Here is a 19,563-nt window from a genome sequence, read left to right as displayed (position 1 = left end):
TCAGGTAATGTCCCTGTCCCCTTCAAATCTGCCCTCATCATCCTAGTCCTCAAAAAAAATCCTTGACTTGTAATAAAGACAGAAAATGCTGGAAAAACTCAGCAGGTGTGGCAGCACCTACGGAGAGAAAAGCAGAGTTAACATTTCAGGTCGATGACCTTTCATCAGAACTGGGAAAAGTTTGAAATGTAATAGGTTTTGAGCAAGTGAAAGGGAAGGGGGGGATGGAGGGTGGGAAGAAGAACAAAAGGGAAGATCTGTGATAGGGTGGAAGACAAGAGAAATTTAATGACAAAACAGTTAGCTGCACAGGGCCGAAGGGAGTGGTAATGGGCAAGTAAAGAAACAAAGAAGCAAAATATGCGCGTGGAGTTGTGCTACCGTCCGAAAGCATAAACAAGAGAAAAACAAGGGGAAGACTGAAACATGCAAAAAAAAAGGAAACAAAATGGGTGCTGAAATTACAGTCTGAAATTGTTAAACACAATGTTGAGTCCAGAAGGCTGTAAAGTGCCTAATCGGGAGATGAGGTGCTGTTTCTTGAGCTTGCGTTGAGCTTCATTGGAACACTGTAGCAGGCCGAGGACAGAGAGATCAGCGTGAGAGCAAGGTGAAGAATTAAAATGACAGGCAACCAGTAGCTTGCACTTGTGGCCTGAATGGAGGTGTTCCACAAAGCGGTCACCCAAACTGCATTTCGTTTCTCCAATGTAGAGCAGACCATATTGTAAGCAGCGAATACAGTATACTAAATTAAAACCCTTGACCCATGTGTTCTTGCAAGCTACCACTCCATCTCCAACCTCCCTTTCCTCTCCAAGATCCTTGAATGTGTTGACAAATACATGTCTGTCTTTCGCACAACTCCTTATAGAATACCTCCAATTAGGTTTCTGCCCTTGCCACAGTATCTAAATGGCTCTTATCAGAGTCACAAATTGTATCCTATGTGACAGTGACTGTGGTGACATATCCCTCCTCATCCTTCTCCACCTGTCTGCAACCCTCGGCACGGGTGGCCACTCAATCCTCCCCCAACTCCTCTCTCTTCTGTTCCGCTCTGATTCTGAATGGAGCAGGCATTTCCATGGCTCCTTAACTCAGCCACAGCATCATCCTGCTTCTGGCTTTCCCGACCAATCACAGACTGCGGGCATGATGATTACCCGCACTTGTCAATGGAGGGATTTCTAGTTAAAGGGGCCCTGGCATTGATTTGATTTAAATGGCTCCATGGTATTTTGATTATTGAGGCTTCATACATAAGGTCTAGGCGGCTGAAGAAAGACGAAGCTTTGAAAGAATATCAGGAATGTAGGACCAATCTGAAACGAGGAATTAAGAGGGCTAAAAGGGGTCATGAAATATCTTTAGCAAACAGGGTTAAGGAAAATCCCAAAGCCTTTTATTCATATATAAGGAGCAAGAGGGTAACTAGAGAAAGGATTGGCCCACTCAAGGACAAAGGAGGAAAGTTATGCGTGGAGTCAGAGAAAATGGGTGAGATTCTAAACGAGTACTTTGCATCGGTATTCACCGAGGAGAGGGACATGACGGATGTTGAGGTTAGGGACAGATGTTTGATTACTCTAGGTCAAGTCGGCATAAGGATGGAGGAAGTGTTGGGTATTCTAAAAGGCATTAAGGTGGACAAGTCCCCAGGTCCGGATGGGATCTATCCCAGGTTACTGTGGGAAGCGAGAGAGGAAATAGCTGGGGCCTTAACAGATATCTTTGCAGCATCCTTAAACACGGGTGAGGTCCCGGAGGACTGGAGAATTGCTAATGTTGTCCCCTTGTTTAAGAAGGGTAGCAGGGATAATCCAGGTAATTATAGACCGGTGAGCCTGACGTCAGTGGTAGGGAAGCTGCTGGAGAAGATACTGAGGGATAGGATCTATTCCCATTTGGAAGAAAATGGGCTTATCAGTGATAGGCAACATGGTTTTGTGCAGGGAAGGTCATGTCTTACCAACTTAATAGAATTCTTTGAGGAAGTGACAAAGTTGATTGATGAGGGAAGGGCTGTAGATGTCATATACATGGACTTCAATAAGGCGTTTGATAAGGTTCCCCATGGTAGGCTGATGGAGAAAGTGAAGGCGCATGGGGTCCAGGGTGTACTAGCTAGATGGATAAAGAACTGGCTGGGCAACAGGAGACAGAGAGTAGCAGTGGAAGGGAGTTTCTCAAAATGGAGACGTGTGACCAGTGGTGTTCCACAGGGATCCGTGCTGGGACCACTGTTGTTTGTGATATACATAAATGATTTGGAGGAAAGTATAGGTGGTCTGATTAGCAAGTTTGCAGACGACACTAAGATTGGTGGAGTAGCAGATAGTGAAGGGGACTGTCAGAGAATACAGCAGAATATAAATAGATTGGAGAGTTGGGCAGAGAAATGGCAGATGGAGTTCAATCAGGGCAAATGCGAGGTGATGCATTTTGCAAGATCCAATTCAAGAGTGAATTATACAGTAAATGGAAAAGTCCTGGGGAAAATTGATGTACAGAGAGATTTGGATGTTCAGGTCCATTGTTCCCTGAAGGTGGCAACGCAGGTCAATAGAGTGGTCAAGAAGGCATACGGCATGCTTTCCTTCATTGGACGGGGTATTGAGTACAAGGGTTGGCAGGTCATGTTACAGTTGTATAAGACTTTGGTTCGGCCACATTTGGAATACTGCGTGCAGTTCTGGTCGCCACATTACCAAAAGAATGTAGATGCTTTGGAGAGGGTGCAGAGGAGGTTCACCAGGATGTTGCCTGGTATAGAGGGCGCTAGCTATGAAGAGAGGTTGAGCAGATTAGGATTATTTTCATTAGAAAGACGGAGGTTGAGGGGGAACCTGATTGAGGTGTACAAAATCATGAGAGGTATAGACAGGGTGGATAGCAAGAAGCTTTTTCCCAGAGTGGGGGATTCAATTACTAGGGGTCACGAGTTCAAAGTGAGAGGGGAAAAGTTTAGGGGGGATATGCGTGGAAAGTTCTTTACGCAGAGGGTGGTGGGTGCCTGGAACGCGTTGCCAGCGGAGGTGGTAGACGCGGGCACGATAGCGTCTTTTAAGATGTATCTAGACAGATACATGAATGGGCAGGAAGCAAAGAGATACAGACCCTTAGAAAATAGGCGACAGGTTTAGATAGAGGATCTGGATCAGCGCAGGCTTGGAGGGCCGAAGGGCCTGTTCCTGTGCTGTAATTTTCTTTGTTCATCAATCACAAGAATGGAAGTACAACATGGGAAGGCTGCACACACTCCAGCACCACCCCATCCCCCATCCCACCAACCCCTGCCCCAGTTCTTTGACTCTTCCCTGGAAGTGCTGCTGCAGGCTTTGAGGGCCCACAGATTAATGTCCCCTGCACAGGGGAGGAAAAGGCCAACCTCTCAAACCAAACAGGCATGGCAGGAAGCACTGCTCACATCCCCATCTAAATAGCAAACTGTAAGATTTGATAAGATAGGGGTGTTTTATGCCCCCTTCTAAGGTGGGAACAGACTTGGCAGCACAAAGCTTGTTGCAAATCGATTTTATTGAGATAAAGGTAAGGACAAGTTTATTAAGTTTTCAGATAAACCATAGTCACAAACTCAGGCAGTGATTAACAGCCAAACGCAGATACTATCCGTATTAGAGATGGGAAGACAGAGTGCACGACTCTTTTCTCTCTCGTCTTTTCTTGTTTGAAAATTCTCTGCCATACAGTGTCAAAGACAAGACTTCTTTTACCCTGGCAGCTTTCCAATTAACCGTCCCTTTTCCCAATCAGTGATTCGTCTTATATTAAAGGATGCCTTTCTTAACCAACCAAGGATCATTTTGTGATGGTTGCTAACCTTTCGGATTTACATAAGTACTACCCCTTTGTGTTGACTACTTTATCTCAATGCTTTTACGTTCCGAGGTTCCTTATCTCATTATGAGAAAATCTACATTTTGTTCTCACAGAAGCTGTTTTCACTGTTTGCTCTCAAGGCCTCATGCTTTTACTGCAAGTAAGCATTTTAAAACTTGACATAATGTCCCACAATCCCTCTACCTTGACACCTTGTCCATACTGTGCCCTATTTCCTAAGTTTTCCCACTTTACCATACAACAGAGAAGGGTTCTAATAAAGCTAAATGTTAGTTTATGATAATAAGTTAGTTATTAGTTTATAATAAGGGTGGCACAGTGGTGCAGTGGTTAGCACCACAGCCTCACAGCTCCAGTGACCCGGGTTCAATTCTGGGTACTGCCTGTATGGAGTTTGCAAGTTCTCCCTGTGTGTGCGTGGGTTTTCTCCGGGTGCTCCGCTTTCCTCCCACAGCCAAAAGACTTGCAGGTTGGTAGGTAAATTGGCCATTATAAATTGCCCCTAGTGTAGGTAGGTGGTCAGGAAATATAGGGACAGGTGGGGATGTGGTAGGAATATGGGATTAGTGTAGGATTAGTATAAATGGGTGGTTGATGGTCGGCACAGACTCGATGGGCCGAAGGGCCTGTTTCAGTGCTGTATAACTAAAAAAAAAATAGCTGGATTTTAACAAATAGTACGCTGGTTAGTAACCTTTTAATAACGTAATAATCTTACACAACACTCATACTCATTGCTATCTCACACCCATTGCTCATACTCACCCTCCAAAAATGTTGTCATTCCATCCTCTTCACACAATCCATTTCTCACATTCATAACTTTCTGCTATCTCTCCTTGCAGAAGAGAGTGCAGAACACCAAGAAGAGGTAGAGAACGAGAGGTGGCCCTCCAGTCATCTCCACCCTGACAGCAGCAGAGGGGGAAGCAATGGAGATTGGCAGCATGACATACTGCATGGCCACTGGAGATGGAGAGATGGGGGTCTCTCAGTTACCTGGTGACAGAATTAGAAATCACACAGCCACAATTACGCATGTTGAAATGCTGTCACCACTAAATGCAATATGAACATCTGCACAATAATGACTTTGAATCCTTTCCCTCTGCCAGTTCTAATTTGTGTCATTCATCTCCCACAGCTCCTTCAAGTATGCTACAGAAGCTGCAGCCAGAGAAAGCTGAGGAGTCCTGAGAGGAGGTTGTGCACTCTGAGGAAGCACAATCACATGACTCATGCACTCCCTCCACCAGCTCAGATACACACATCTCAGTGGGGACTCCAAGGGGGATAGGTAGGTTATCACATGGTAAGGCACACATCACAAGTGAGCAGGAGCAGGTGTTGGAAACAGGGACAGCAGTGGAGAGTCCCTGTCAGAGGGCGTAGGACCCTCCAAGGTCTACTCAGCTGGACACTGATACTGAGCCTCGGGTGTCATTCATTCTGGAGCAGCAACAGAAAATGTGTGAGGTTCTGACAGCATTGCTAGAGGCACTGTACACCCTTGGAGAGAGTTTGGAGGAGTCCATTTCTGTCATGAGTGCTATCACATCTCAAGCCTTTGTGCTGATGTCTGTACCTATGGAAAGAGTGGCCACCTACCTGGAGCATCATATGGGGAAGGCTGGCCCTCACCAATGGCCTACACAATCAGTCTATCACTTTAAACAGGATGGAGGAAAGCCTCACCTTGGCCATTCAGCACCTCACTGAAGTGCAGCAAAGTGCTCTCCAGCTCTTGGCTAGCAAGGAAATGTGGGTGGGCCATAAGAGGGAAGATGGAGAAAGGCACAAGGAAGTGGGGACTCTACTCAAAGCACTCCCACTTCTCATTCCTTGCTCCCCCTCAGTCAGAGCCCCAAATGCTGACTCCTGTCCCGATGGCCACGTCTGCCTTTTCCAAGGTGCAGGTGGAGCAGTCTTTGGCGGGGCCCTCATGGATTCCAAAACCCAGAGGACATGGGCCACAGTCATCCGAGCAGTCACAGCAGGGGAACAAGCAGGGGTAGTACTATGTAGAAGTAATAGGAAAGGGAAAAGACTTTTCAGTTGCACAAGGGAATTCACTTGGATGTTCATAACAATGTGTCTTAATATATTTGAAAATGTAAATGAAGCATGTGTTTTATTTCAAGTCTACATTGTCCAATCATTTCCATTGTTGGTTCCTGCCTTTTAAACAGACATTAGTCTTGAGGAGACTGTTATGAGCTGAGTGGAACATGAGAAAAGGGTATGAATGTGATTGATTGAACGATTTCTGACAGTGGGAACGATTTGTGTTGGGTGTGTGGAGGGGTGGGGAGGGGGAGCAGGGGTGGTGAATGATTCAGCATTGTTGTGCCAGGCTTCACACACTCAGGTTATCTGAACTGTGCCTCAATGAGTTGGTCACGGCTTCTCTGTCAGCCAAGTGAGCAGCTGCAGGCACCCTGGTCACATAACACTCCTCCTCCTCCTCTGAGGATGAGGGGTGATCCTCACCTTCCTCCTCCTGCAGCCCAGGTTCTCACTGCAGCACTATGATGAGTAAGGCACAGCAGATCACTACCAGTACAGACACCCTTGATGTTACATCCTGAATGGTGCCCCAGATCTGTCCAGGCACCTGAATCACATCTTTAGCAACCCAATTACTTGCTCAATTACCACTCTTGTGCTCATGTGGCTCTGGTTGTACCTTTCTTCCACATCAATAGTAGGACTCCTCACTAATGTCATCAATTACATTCTTCAAGGCTGTTGTGAAGACCTGTGGGAGATGTGACTGACACAGTATGAAGGCTGATGGCACCTCCCAGGATATCTTGCATGAAAACCTTTCAGTGGTCTCGTACTAGTTGAGGACTGATGGACTGGAATCCTTTTCAATTGACGAATGCTGCTGGTTGATATGAGGATGCCTTGATTGCCACATGTGCAGTCTTTGACTCCCTGTCTCTGAGAATCCAGCCACTGCAGCAAATGCAAGAGTCCTCTGGTACTGACTGGCCTCATTAGTAACAAAACACATGTAATTGGCACCTCTGACAAACATGTCATCGGTCTCCTGGGAGATGCATTTATGTACAGCAGATTGTGAAATCCTGCAGATGTCACCAGCAGATCTGTGGAATAAGCAAGAGGCGAAGAGGCATACCTTGTCCACTGGGAAGGAGGTCTTTTTCCAGGTGGCTGCAGATACCAGCAATGACCTGCCGTGAAAGTCTGAGCCTCCTGAAACACTGCTGCTGATTTTCTGTCTGTATACCCTGTGCTGGGTTTATCATTCGAGCTGGAGATCGGTGTTCATTCCCTCTGTCCTGTGGCATGGCATGTGGCTGAGGAGAAGACAGCTGCTGCTCCTCCTGTTCCTCATCAGAGGTCCATGGTAGGACCGCATAATCTGCTCCCATGCTGCAGTGAAGGCTGACAGCAGTGAAGTACAGATCAAGGTGAGTAAAGGCCGAGGTAGCAGAAATGACTTCCAAAATGTTGGAAATCAACTGTAAAGCAGTGAAAGCACACGCTCAGAACAAGTCCTGTCACATAGGCAAGGAAGCAGTTGTGCTGTTTCAGTCTTTAAAGGCAATGCAGCCTGTCAATTTCACAGAATGAACGATTCCTGTTGTGCTCTTGCCTTGTTGACCTGACGAGTTTCACAGAGCTTGGGAAACTCATGCGCAGGCAGTTAAAGCCAGAATGCTGGGTTAAATTTACAACTAATTGCCTTTTAAGATATTCAAATGACTGACCTGATATCCCAAAGGAGTTTCCCACATGCTGGATAAAAGCAGAAGTAGGTGGGATCATGCTGGCATTTTTACTGATTTAACCCCATTGCCTGCACCAAAGAACCATAGAAAAATTACGGCACAGAAGGAGGCCATTCAGCCCATCATGTCCGCACTGGCCGAACAAACTAGTCGCCCAATCTTCTCCCACTTTCCAGCACCTGGTCCAAAGCCTTGCTGGCTACAGCACTTCAGGTGCATGTCCAGGTACCTTTTAACCTGCCCGCCTTGCATGTTAAAAGTCTGCCCCAATGTGAGGTTCACTCACTGATGACACTCAGCTCTACCTCACTGCCACCCCCTCGACCTCTCCATTGCCTCAGATTTGTCATGACGCTTGTCTGACATCCACTATTAGATGAGCAGAAATTTCCTCCAAATATTGGAAAGATGGAATCTATGCCTTCTGTTCCCAGCACATACTCTATTCTCTAGCCACTGTCTAAAACTGACTCAGACTGAGTGATGCTGAACTTGAGACCCCAATTAGTTAAATAAAGTGCAATAAAAATGGCAGGGCAGGTAATGTGTTGCAGCTGTAGCATGTAGGTGTTGGTGGACACCAGCATGATCCACTGCAACCACATCTGCAGTAAGTGTCTACAGCTTGAGGAACTTCGGCTCAGAGTTGATGAGCTGGAGTCCGAGCTTCGAATACTGCGATGCGTCAGGGAGGGGGAAAGTTAACTGGACACTTTGTTGCAAGAGGCAGTCACATAGAACATAGAACAGTACAGCACAGTACAGGCCCTTCGGCCCACGATGTTGTGCCGACCCTTTAACCTACACTAAGATCAAATTACCTACATACCCTTCATTCTACTATCATCCATGTACCTATCCAAGAGTCGCTTAAATGTCCCTAATGTATCTGCTTCTACTACCACCGCTGGCAGTGCATTCCACGCACCCACCACTCTCTGTGTAAAGAACCTACCTCTGACATCTCCCCGAAACCTTCCTCCAATCACCTTAAAATTATACCCCCTGGTGATAGCCCTTTCCGCCCTGGGAAAAAGTCTCTGGCTATCCACTCTATCTATGCCTCTCATCATCTTGTACCCCTCTATCAAGTCACCTCTCATCCTTCTTCGCTCCAATGAGAAAAGCCCTAGCACCCTCAACCTTTCTTCATAAGACATGCCCTCCAGTCCAGGCAGCATCCTGGTAAATCTCCTCTGCACCCTCTCTAAAGCTTCCACATCCTTCCTATAATGAGGCGACCAGAACTGAACACAATATTCCCAGTGTGGTCTAACCAGGGCTTTATAGAGCTGCAGCATAACCTCGCGGCTCTTAAACTCAATCCCCCTGTTAATAAAAGCCAACACCCCATACGCCTTCTTAACAACCCTATCAACTTGGGTGGCAACTTTGAGGGATCTATGGACGTGGACCCCAAGATCCCTCTGTTCCTCCACACTGCCAAAAATCCTGTCTTTAAGCCTGTATTCTGCATTCAAATTCGACCTTCCAAAATGAATCACTTCACACTTTTCCAGGTTGAACTCCATCTGCCACTTCTCAGCCCACCTCTTCATCCTGTCAATGTCCCGTTGCAACCTACAACAGCCCTCCACACTCTCCACAACTCCAACAACCTGTCATCGGCAAACTTACTAACCCAGCCTTCCACTTCCTCATCCAAGTCATTTATAAAAATCACAAAGAGCAGAGGTCCCAGAACAGATCCCTGCGGAACACCACTGGTCACCAAGCTCCAGGCTGAATACTTTCCATCTACTACCACCCTGTGTCTTCTATGGGCCAGCCAATTCTGTATCCAGACAGCCAAATTTTCCTGTATCCCATGCCTCCTTACTTTCTGAATGAGCCTACCATGGGGAACCTTATCAAACGCCTTGCTAAAATCCATATACACCACATCCACTGCTCTTCCTTCATCAATGTGTTTTGTCACATCCTCAAAGAATTCAATAAGGCTTGTGAGGTATGACCTGCCCCTCACAAAGCCATGCTGACTATCTCTAAACAAACTATGCTTTTCCAAATAATCATAAATCCTGTCTCTCAGAATCCTCTCCAATAATTTGTCCACCACCGACGTAAGACTGACTGGTCTGTAATTCCCAGGGTTATCCCTATTCCCTTTCTTGAACAAGGGAATAACATTTGCCACCCTCCAATTATCTGGTACTACTCCAGTGAACAGTGAGGACGCAAAGATCATCGCCAAAGGCGTGGCAATCTCTTCCCTCGCTTCCCATAATAACCTTGGGTATATCCCGTCTGGCCCCGGGGACTTATCTATCCTCATGTCTTTCAAAATTTCCAGCACATCCTCCTACTTAACATCAACCTGTTCGAGCATATCAGCCTGTTTCACGCTGTCCTCACAAACGTCCAGGTCCCTCTCACTAGTGAATACTGAAGCAAAGTATTCATTAAGGACCTCCCCTACCTCCTCCGACTCCAGACTCACATCCCCTTAGGTTAGGTAATTCAGATTTGGTCCGTTCTCTGAGACAGGAGGGTATGACTGCAAGAGAGGCAGGTATGTGGATACAGCAGGTAGCAATGGAGGAGCCTCAGCCCTTACACTTGTCCAACAGGTTCGCAGTTCTTGAACTTGTGTGGATGAGAGCAGGGGCTGCAGGGAGGATGAGCAAACTGACTACAGCACCATGGTGCAGGGGGCCATTCAAGTGGAGTGAGTAAAAAGGAATGTAGTAGTAGGGCACAGTACAGTTAGGGGGATAAACCCAGTTCTCTGCAGCCGAGAGTGTGTCCCGATGGCTGTGTTGCCTGCCCGGTGCCAGAGTTAAGAATATCTCCTCAGGGCTGGAGAAGAACTTGGAGTGGGAGTGGAAGGATCCAGTTGTTGTGGTCCACATAGATACCAATGACATAGGTAGGACTAAAAAAGAGGTTCTGCTAAGGGAGTATGAGCAGCTAGAGGCTAAATAAAAAAGCAGAACCACAAAGGTAATAATCTCTGGATTACTACCTGAGCCACAAGCAGATTGGCATAGGGTAAATAAGACCAGAGAGTTGAATGCGTGGCTTAAAGATTGGTGTGGGAGAAATAGATTTTGATTCACGGTGCCCTGGCACCAGTACTGTAAAACGAGGGAGCTGTACTATTGGGATGGCCTTCACCTGATCTGTGCTGGGACCCATGTCTTGGCGAATCCTATAACTAGGGCTGTAGAAAGGGCTTTAAACTAAATAGCTTGGGGGGAGGGCTCAGGTGAGGGGAAATTTAGAATGTTAAAGAGGAAGGATAAGGCAATAGTGCAGGGTATGACCAGATGATAACCAGAGTGTGACAGGAAGGGACACAGCATACAAATGTAAGAGTGCTCCAGCAAATAGGGTCAGAGTAGGGAAAAATGGTAAGACTGAATTAAAGGCTCTTTATCTGAATGCACACAGCATTCGTAACAAGGTAAGTGAATTGATCGCATAAATAGAAATAAATGGGTATGATATGATAGCCATTACAGAGACATGGTTGCAAGGAACCAAGGCTGGGAACTAAATACTCAAAAGTTATTTGACATTTTGGAAGGATAGGAAGAAAGGAAAAGGAGATGGGGTAGCACTGTTAATAAAGGATGAAATCAGTACAGTACTGAGAAATTATTTTGGCTGGGAAGATCAAGATGAAGAATCAGTTTGGGTGGAGATAAGAAATAGCAAAGGAAATAAGTCACTGGTGGGAGTAGTTTATAGGCCCCCTAACACTGTAGGACAGAGTATAAATCATGATATAATGGGAGTTTGTAAGAAAGCTACTGCAATGAGCGATTTTAATCTTCATATCGATCAGACAAATCAAATTGGCAAAGGTATTAGGGACAGTTTCTTAGAACAATATGTTCTAGAACCAACCAGGGAACAGGCTATTTTAGACCTGGTAATGTGTAATGAGAGAGGATTAATTAATGATCTCATGGTAACGGATCCTCTAGACAAGAGTGATCATAACATAACAGAATTTCACATTCAGTTTGAGGATGAGAAACTTGAGTCTGAAACTAGTGTCTTAAACTTAAATAGAGGCAATTACAAGGGTATGAAGACAGAGTTGGCTACAGTGGACTGGGAAAATAGGTGAAAAGGAAACACGGTAGTTAAGCAGAAGAAGACATTTAAGGTGATGTTTCATAACTCTCAACAAAGATATATACCAATGACAAAGAAAGACTCTACCAGAAGGATGCATCATCCATAGCTAACTAAGGAAATTAAGGATTCTATCAAATTGAAAAAAAAGGTGTACAATGCTGCAAAGATTAGTGGTAGGCCAGAAGATTAGAATAATTTTAGAAACCAGTAAAGGATGAATAAAAAAAAGGGAGAAACCAGCCAGCAAAGAAATGTAAAAACAGATAGTAAGAAGTTCTACAAGTATAGAAAAAGGAAGTCAGTAGCTAACATAAAAGTTGGTCCCTTAGAGGATAAGACTGTGGAATTAATAATGGGAAACAAGAAAATGGCAAAGACTTTGAACAAGAATATTGTATCTGTCTCACAAAGCAGACACAAAAATCTCAAGGATAGTGGAAAATAAAGGTATAAAAGGGAGGAACTATCACTAGAGGAAACGTACTAGGAAAACTAATGGGACTAAAGCCTGACGAGTCCCCTGGATCTGATGGCCTGCGTCCTATGGTCTTAAAAGAAGTGGCTGCAGAGATGGTGGATGCACTGGATGAAATCTTCAAAAAAAACCTTAGATTCTGGAAAGGTCCCAGCAGATTGGAAAACTGTAGATGTAACACCTCTATTCAAGAAAGGAGGGAGACAGAAAGCGGAAAACTATATGCCAGTTAGCCTAACATCTGTCATTGGAAAATGCTGGAATCTATTAAGGAAATAGTCGCAGGACATTTAGAAAATCATCATAAAATCAAACAGAGTCAACATGGTTTTATGAAAGGAAAATCATGTTTGACAATTTTAAGAGAGTTTTTTGAGGATTCCACAAGCAGGGTGGATAAAGGGAAACAGTAGATATAGTGTATTTGGATTTTCAAAAGGCTTTCAATAAGGTGCCACATCAAAGGTTACTGCACAAACTAAGAGCTCATAGTGTTGGGGGTAATATATTCGCATGGATAGAGGATTGGCTAACTAACAGGAAACAGAAAGTCGGGATGAATGGGTCATCTTCAGGTTGGCATACTGTAACTAGTGGAGTGCCACAGGGATCAGTGCTGGGGCCTCAACTATTTACAATATATAATTGACTTGGATGAAGGGACTGACTGTACTGTAGCCAAATTTGTGGATATTACCAAGATAGGTGAGAAAGCAAGTTGTAAGGAGGACGCAAAGAGTCTGCAAAGGAATATAGATAGGCTGAGTGGGCAACGGTTCGGCAGATGGAGTATGATGTGGGAAAGTGTGAGGTAGTCCACTGCAGAATGCAGCGGTACAGACGGATCTGGGTGTCCTCATACATAAATTACAAAAAGCCAGCATGCAGGTACAGAAAGCAATTAGGAAGGCAAATGGAATGTTGGGACTTTATTGCAAGGTGAATGGAGTATAAAAGTAGGGAAGTCTTTCTACAACTGTATATGGTGTTGAAGAGACCACACGTAGAGAACTGTGTACAGTTTTGGTCTCCCTATTTAAGGGGGGGATATACTTGCATTGGTGGCAGTTCAGAGAAGGTTCACTCGGTTGATTCCTGAGATGAAGGGATTGTCTTATGAGGAAAGCTTGAGAAGGTTGGGCCCATACTCATTGGAGTTTAGAAAGAGACAGTGATCTAATTGAAACATGTCAGACTCTGAGGGGGCTCGACAAGGTAGGTGCTGAGAAGATGTTTCCCCTCATGGGGGATCTAGGACTGGGGGCAGAGTTCAAAATAAGAGGTCTCTCATTTAAGATGGAGATGAGGAGGAATTTCTTCTCTCAGAGGGTTGTCAATCTTTGGAATTCTCTACCCCAGCGAGCAGTGGAGGCTGGGTCATTGAATATATTCAAGTGTTACGACAAGGTAATAAAGAGGTCTAGGGGTCCCTTTCAGCCTTCACCTGGTCTTACCGTAACAGGGTTTAATTTTAAACACCGTGTTTTTAGCTCCCTCTTGGTGAATCCTTGTTCACCGCTTTCCAGCACAAACAGGTTTTCTTAGGTTTAAAGAAGAAAAGTTGAAATTTATTAAACTTAAACTCTAATTCGGTTGATGCCTACAGATACACAACGCGCCCACGCTAGCAAGCATATGCAATACACACATGCAAATAGAGACAGAAAAGAGCAGAAGAAAAATAAAGTGGAAAAGTTTGAGGCAATATCTGAAGAGTTGTTGTTACGGTTCTTCGTGCTCACTGTAGTCCTTGATTGTAGGTAGATCTTGCTTTTCATTGGGGCCCAGTATTCTTAAACCTTGTTCACTGTAGAATACTTCTCTTGCTTGAGGTTCATGTGTCTTCAGTAGATTCAGAGGCTTGTGAGAAAGAGATGGGAGCAGACAGGAGAGATATTCTCAGTCCAGGAGCAAACAGAGACTCTGACTTCCAACTCTCTGTGGCCAGTTCAAAAGGAAATCCTGGAACAGCAGGTAGTCATGTGACCAGCTGGTCTAACCAGTTTTGACCCTTGCGGATTGTATCCTCCTTAGCAGGCCCTGGTATGCGCTTCCTTACCTTCGATGTCTGCTAGTATGAAAATGTTTTTTTCCAGCCACGGCTGATCCGTTTAACAAGTCATTTCCTCACTCCAACAACAGTTAAAAATCAATGTTCGTGACAAAATTGATGTGCCTCATTCTTGGCAGGTGAGGGCCTAGCATGACAGTAAAGTTTTAGAAACAATACTCAGGGGGAAAAAAAACAGATACTTGGAGGGATTTCAGTTAATTAAGGATAGCCAGTATGGACCCGTAAAAGGCAGATCATGCTTGACTAATCTAATCGAATTTTTTGATCAAGTAACAGAGAAGGTTGATGAAGGGAATGCAGTAGATGTTGTCTATATGGATTTTAAGAAAGTGTTTGTGAAAGTAGCACATAAAAGGCTGGTTAACAAAATTGAGGTTCATGGAACAGGAGGATCAGTGTCCAATTGGGTAAAAAATTGGCTTAAGGACGGAAAACAGCGAGTCGTGGTAAATAGTTGTTTTTCACACTGGAGGATCGTGGACAATGGTGTTCCCCAAGGGTCAGTGCTAGGACCGCTGCTTTTTTTGCTATATATAAATGACTTGGATCTTGGAATACAGAATATAATTTCAAAATTTGCCAATGATACCAAACTTGGAGGAGTGGCAAACAGTGAGGATGATACCATCCGCCTGCAACAAGACACAGACTAGCTGAATGGGCAGACAAGTGACAGATGGAATCTAATATAGAGAAGTGTGAGGTGGTGCATTTTGGTAGAAGGGATAGGGAGAGGCAACACAGACTTAATGGCACAGTTCTAAAGAGTGTGCAGGAACAGAAGGACCTAGGGTGCATGTGCATTGATCTTTGAAGGTGGCAGGACATATTGAGAGAGTGGTTAGCAAAGCGTATGGGATCTTGGGCTCTATAAGTAGAGGCATTGAGTACAAAAGCAGGGAAGTTATGCTGAACCTTTATAAAGCTCTGGTTTGGACACAACTGGACTATTGCGTCCAGTTCTGGTCACCACACTTTAGGAAGAATGTGAGTGTCCTTGAGAGGGTGCAGAGGAGATTTACCAGAATGGTTCCAGGGATGGGGGATTTTAGCTACAAGGTTAGGTTAGAAAAGCTGGGGTTGTTCTCCTTGGAGCAAAGGAGTTTGAGGGGAGATTTGATAGAGGTGTACAAGACTCTGGTAGGCTTAGATAAGTTAGACAAGGAAATACTGTTTCCATTCACTGATGGTATAAAGACTAGGGAACACAGAATAAAGGTTTTGGGCAAGAGATTCAGGGGGAATGTGAGAAAGAATGTTTTTTACGCAGCGAGTTGTAATGACCTGGAACTCACTGCCCATGAGGGTGGTGGAAGCAGAGACAATGAATGATTTCAAAAGGAAATTGGATTACCACTTGAAGGAAATAAGCTTGCAGGGCTACAGGGATCGAGCCGGGGAGTGGGACTCATTGGATTGCACCATGGAGAGCCAGTGTGGACTCAATGATCCCAATGGCCTCCTTATGTGCCGTACATGACTCTATGACTCCATGTTTGACGACACCCAGATCCCTCTGCACTCTGCAGTCTCTCTCCTTTTAAATAATATTCTGCTTTTCTATTCTACGTACCAAAGTGGATAACCTCTCATTTTCCCACATTATACTCCATCTGCCAAATTTTTGCCTACTCACTTAACCTATCTATATCCTTTGCAGACTCTTTGCGTCCTCCTTACAACTTGCTTTCCCACTTATCTTTGTATTGTTAGCAAATCTGGCTACAATAGACTCGGTCCCTTCATCCAAATCATTAATAAAGATTGCTAATTGTTGAGGCCCCAGTACTGATCCCAATTGCACCCCACTCGTTACAGTTTGCTAACCTGAAAATGACCCATCCTTCCTGACACTCTGTTTCCTGTTATATTTGAAATAAAATGCATTTCAGTATAAAATGAACGGAAAGATTCTGCCCGATGGACAACAAACCTGTTTATTATCATTTTTCATAAAGTACTGGTTTTAAAATATATACAAACTGTACATAGATTATTCCAAGGTTGTTTTTCCCAGTTTCCCCAACTCCATGAGGCCAGGATGAATACTTCAGGGTTAAAATGTAAGAATTTTATTTAGTGTATCTGAACTCAAAGTGCAGCTGGGAAAAAAGAAATTAATCTACCACTACAATAATAGAATTATAAAATTAAAGGTGACAGGTTATTAAATATTACATTATATTAAAGCATGTTTGCAGCAGTAAGCCTGATTTTTCTGATAAAGCTGTACAGGATTTATAACTTAACTAGGAACATTACTTTCTCTATAAAAATGATTCTGCCTTGATTTATCAATACCTACAGAGAAAACTGCAGTCACTGGGATTATTTGACACATGAAAACTTTCATACTTTCACCACAAATGGAAAAGTATTTGTGATCCATGTATTAACGACACAAATATTGTATGAACACACCAAGACTGAAATATTACATTTAGCATATAATACAGAATTACATTAAAATAACAGGGAATTATTATTGTGGTAGCTGACCTTGCATAATAGCTTGCAGGGTTAATAATCATGGTTCACACAACCATGTCTCAGTATTCAGTAGCACAAGTTGTGATGGCATGGTAATAAAATAATTTGACAGAATATTTGGAATAGAGTACAATGGCTCTGCCATATATTGATGGACAGAGTGCTATACATGATAGCATGCACTGGGCTAACTGCTTTTGATTGTCCAGGGAACCTGACAGCTTCACAGCATAGGCTTTTCTTGGTCCAGCTCAATAGGATAGCAGTAAGAAAAAGGTTCCTGAGGGAAGGAGCCACTCAATTCTTGCAGTAAAATTAATTCCATCAGACATACATCATTCTTTTGCTCACATGTTGGGAGGTACAGTGATCCTGCCAGTCTGTACTATGAATGAGCAGTTCTACAGGACCTGCAGCAAGCTTTGCTGTAATACCAGTGGGAGCACAGATTGACTTTTATTGCCAGTACACAGTTAGTCCCAAGTTGATCTTGACAACTGTCATCTGTGGAACAATAATAGCGATTGTCAGTATCTCAAGAAGCTGCCAACTCTCCTTATATATAATAAAAATACACAGCTTAAAAATCCACATGGCATCGTGTTGAAATCCAATCTTCTGGTCACCACCCCAAACAGTCAAATTGAGAGCCAGATTCTAAGTCTAAGGATGACCTAACTGGCACAGATAACAAGACGTTGACAGACTTACATTATGATATTGAACAGAAAAGAAACAAGGGGAAGAGCAACAGTACAAAGGTCATTGAACATGCTCCATGCAATTCTTCTCAATGATGTATACAATGCAGCAACTCACCAAGGTTACTCTGACAGCACCTTCCTCACCTATGACCTTTATCACCGAGCAGGACAAGAGCAGCAATTTCATAGGAACACCATCACCTCCAAGGTCCCCTCCAAGTAATACACCAACCTGACTGGGTCATATATTGTCAAACCTTCATTGTCACTGGGTCAATATCCTGGAATTTTCTACAAAGCACCAATGAGGGAGCACCTTCACAATAGGGACTGCAGAGCTTCAAGGAGAAGTCCCTCCATCATTAGGTTCTCAGGGCAACTAGGGATAAATGTTGCCATGCCAGTATCGCCTACATCCCGGAACAAATAAAACAGATGTATGTGCTACTCCATCATACAAAAAAACTTTGTAAATGGATGAAGATTGCAGGAATGAAGGCACCTCAGCAATGAGAGACAGTTGGCCGGATTTTCAAACCGTGCTCACAGCGGGAATGGTAGCGAGCGCATTTTGAATATCGTGTTTTCAGAGGACAGCACTAGGTCCCAACGCCTCCAGAACAGGATGCTATTTTCAAAGTATCGCCGGCAGGGAGGGAATGGGTCGGGCACTTGTCTCCAATTAAGCGCCTGTTGAGCTTATTAAAGAGCTCATTAACAGGCTTGGTCAGCAGCAGGAAGCAATTTTTAAAGGCTGGGAACAGGGCAATCACCATGGAGGGAACACAACAGGGTTGTGAACACCCGAGCGGTGTGGAGGCCATAACACAAGAACACAAGAAATAACAGCAGTAATAGACCATATGGCCCATCGAGTCTGCTCTGCTATTCAATACGATCATGGCTGATCTTGGGCTTCAATTCCACTTTCCTGCCTGCTCCCCATATCCCTTGATTCCCTGTGAGACCAAAAATCTATCTATCCCAGACTTAAATGTATTCAATGATGGCGCATCCTCTGGGGGAGAGAATTCCAAAGATTCACAACCCTTTGAGTGCAGTAATTTCTCCTCATCTCAGTCCTGAATGATCAGCCCCTTATCCTGAGACTGTGCCCCCACGTTCTAGATTCCCCGACCAGTCGAAACAATCTCTCAGTTTCTACCCCATCAAGCCCTTTCAGAATCTTGTATGTCTTAATTAGATCGCCTCTCATTCTTCTAAACTCCAGAGAATATCGGCCCCATTTATCAGCCTTTTATCATAGGGCAACCCCCTCATCCCATGGACCAATTTAGTAAATCTTCGCTGTACCGCCTCCAGTGCAAGGATAACCTTTCTTAAATGTGGAGACCAAAATTGCACACAGTATTCCAAGTGCGGACTCACCAAAGCCCTGTACAATTTTAGTAAAACTTCTTTATTCCTGAACTCTAATCCCCTTGCAATACAGGCCAACATGCCATTTGCTGTCCTGATAGCCCGCTGCACCTGCCTGTTAACTTTGTGCGTTCCTTGCACGAGTACCCCCAAGTCTCTCCGAATATCAACACTTACCAGTTTCACACCATTTAAAAAATATTTTGCTTTTCTAATTTTATGACCCAAGTGAATAACTTCACACTTCCCTACATTATACTCCATTTGCCATCTTGTTGCCCACTCACTTAGCCTGTCTATATCTCTTTGCAGCCTCTCCCGCATCTTATCTTTCCAATGAGCTTTGTATCATCAGCAAATTTAGATACACTATTCTCTGTCTCTTCATCTAAGTCATTAATATAGAGTGTAAATAGCTGAAGCCCCAGCACTGATCCTTGCGGCACCCCACTATTCACTGCCTGCCAACTTGAAAATGCCCCATTTATGCCGACACTCTGCTTCCTATCTGTTAACCAATCCTCTATCCATGCTAATATATCATCCCCAACACCATGAGCCTTTATCTTGCCTATTAATCTTTTATGTGGCACCTTATCAATGCCTTTTGAAAATCTAGGTATACTACATCTACTGGTACCCCTTTATCTACCCTACTAGTTATATCCTCAAAAAACTCTAATAGATTTGTCACCAGGATCTCCC

At 44.2% G+C, this 19,563-nt stretch overlaps 1 protein-coding gene across 1 annotated transcript in view; it reads right to left on the bottom strand.

The window, feature by feature from the left end:
- Positions 1-17,159: 17,159 nt before the first annotated feature.
- Positions 17,160-19,563, bottom strand: part of adamtsl2 (ADAMTS-like 2) — a 203,765-nt gene continuing 201,361 nt past the window's right edge. Inside the window, exon 21 of the mRNA XM_068011827.1 lies at positions 17,160-17,278. Coding sequence (XP_067867928.1) covers positions 17,160-17,278 — 119 coding nt within the window. The remainder of the gene's footprint in view (positions 17,279-19,563) is intronic.

The sequence above is a fragment of the Heterodontus francisci genome, chromosome 32 (genome assembly GCF_036365525.1).
Source record: "Heterodontus francisci isolate sHetFra1 chromosome 32, sHetFra1.hap1, whole genome shotgun sequence".
NCBI lineage: Eukaryota > Metazoa > Chordata > Chondrichthyes > Heterodontiformes > Heterodontidae > Heterodontus > Heterodontus francisci.
Note: the sequence above shows the minus strand (reverse complement) of the source record. Positions and strands in the feature narration are given on the sequence as shown.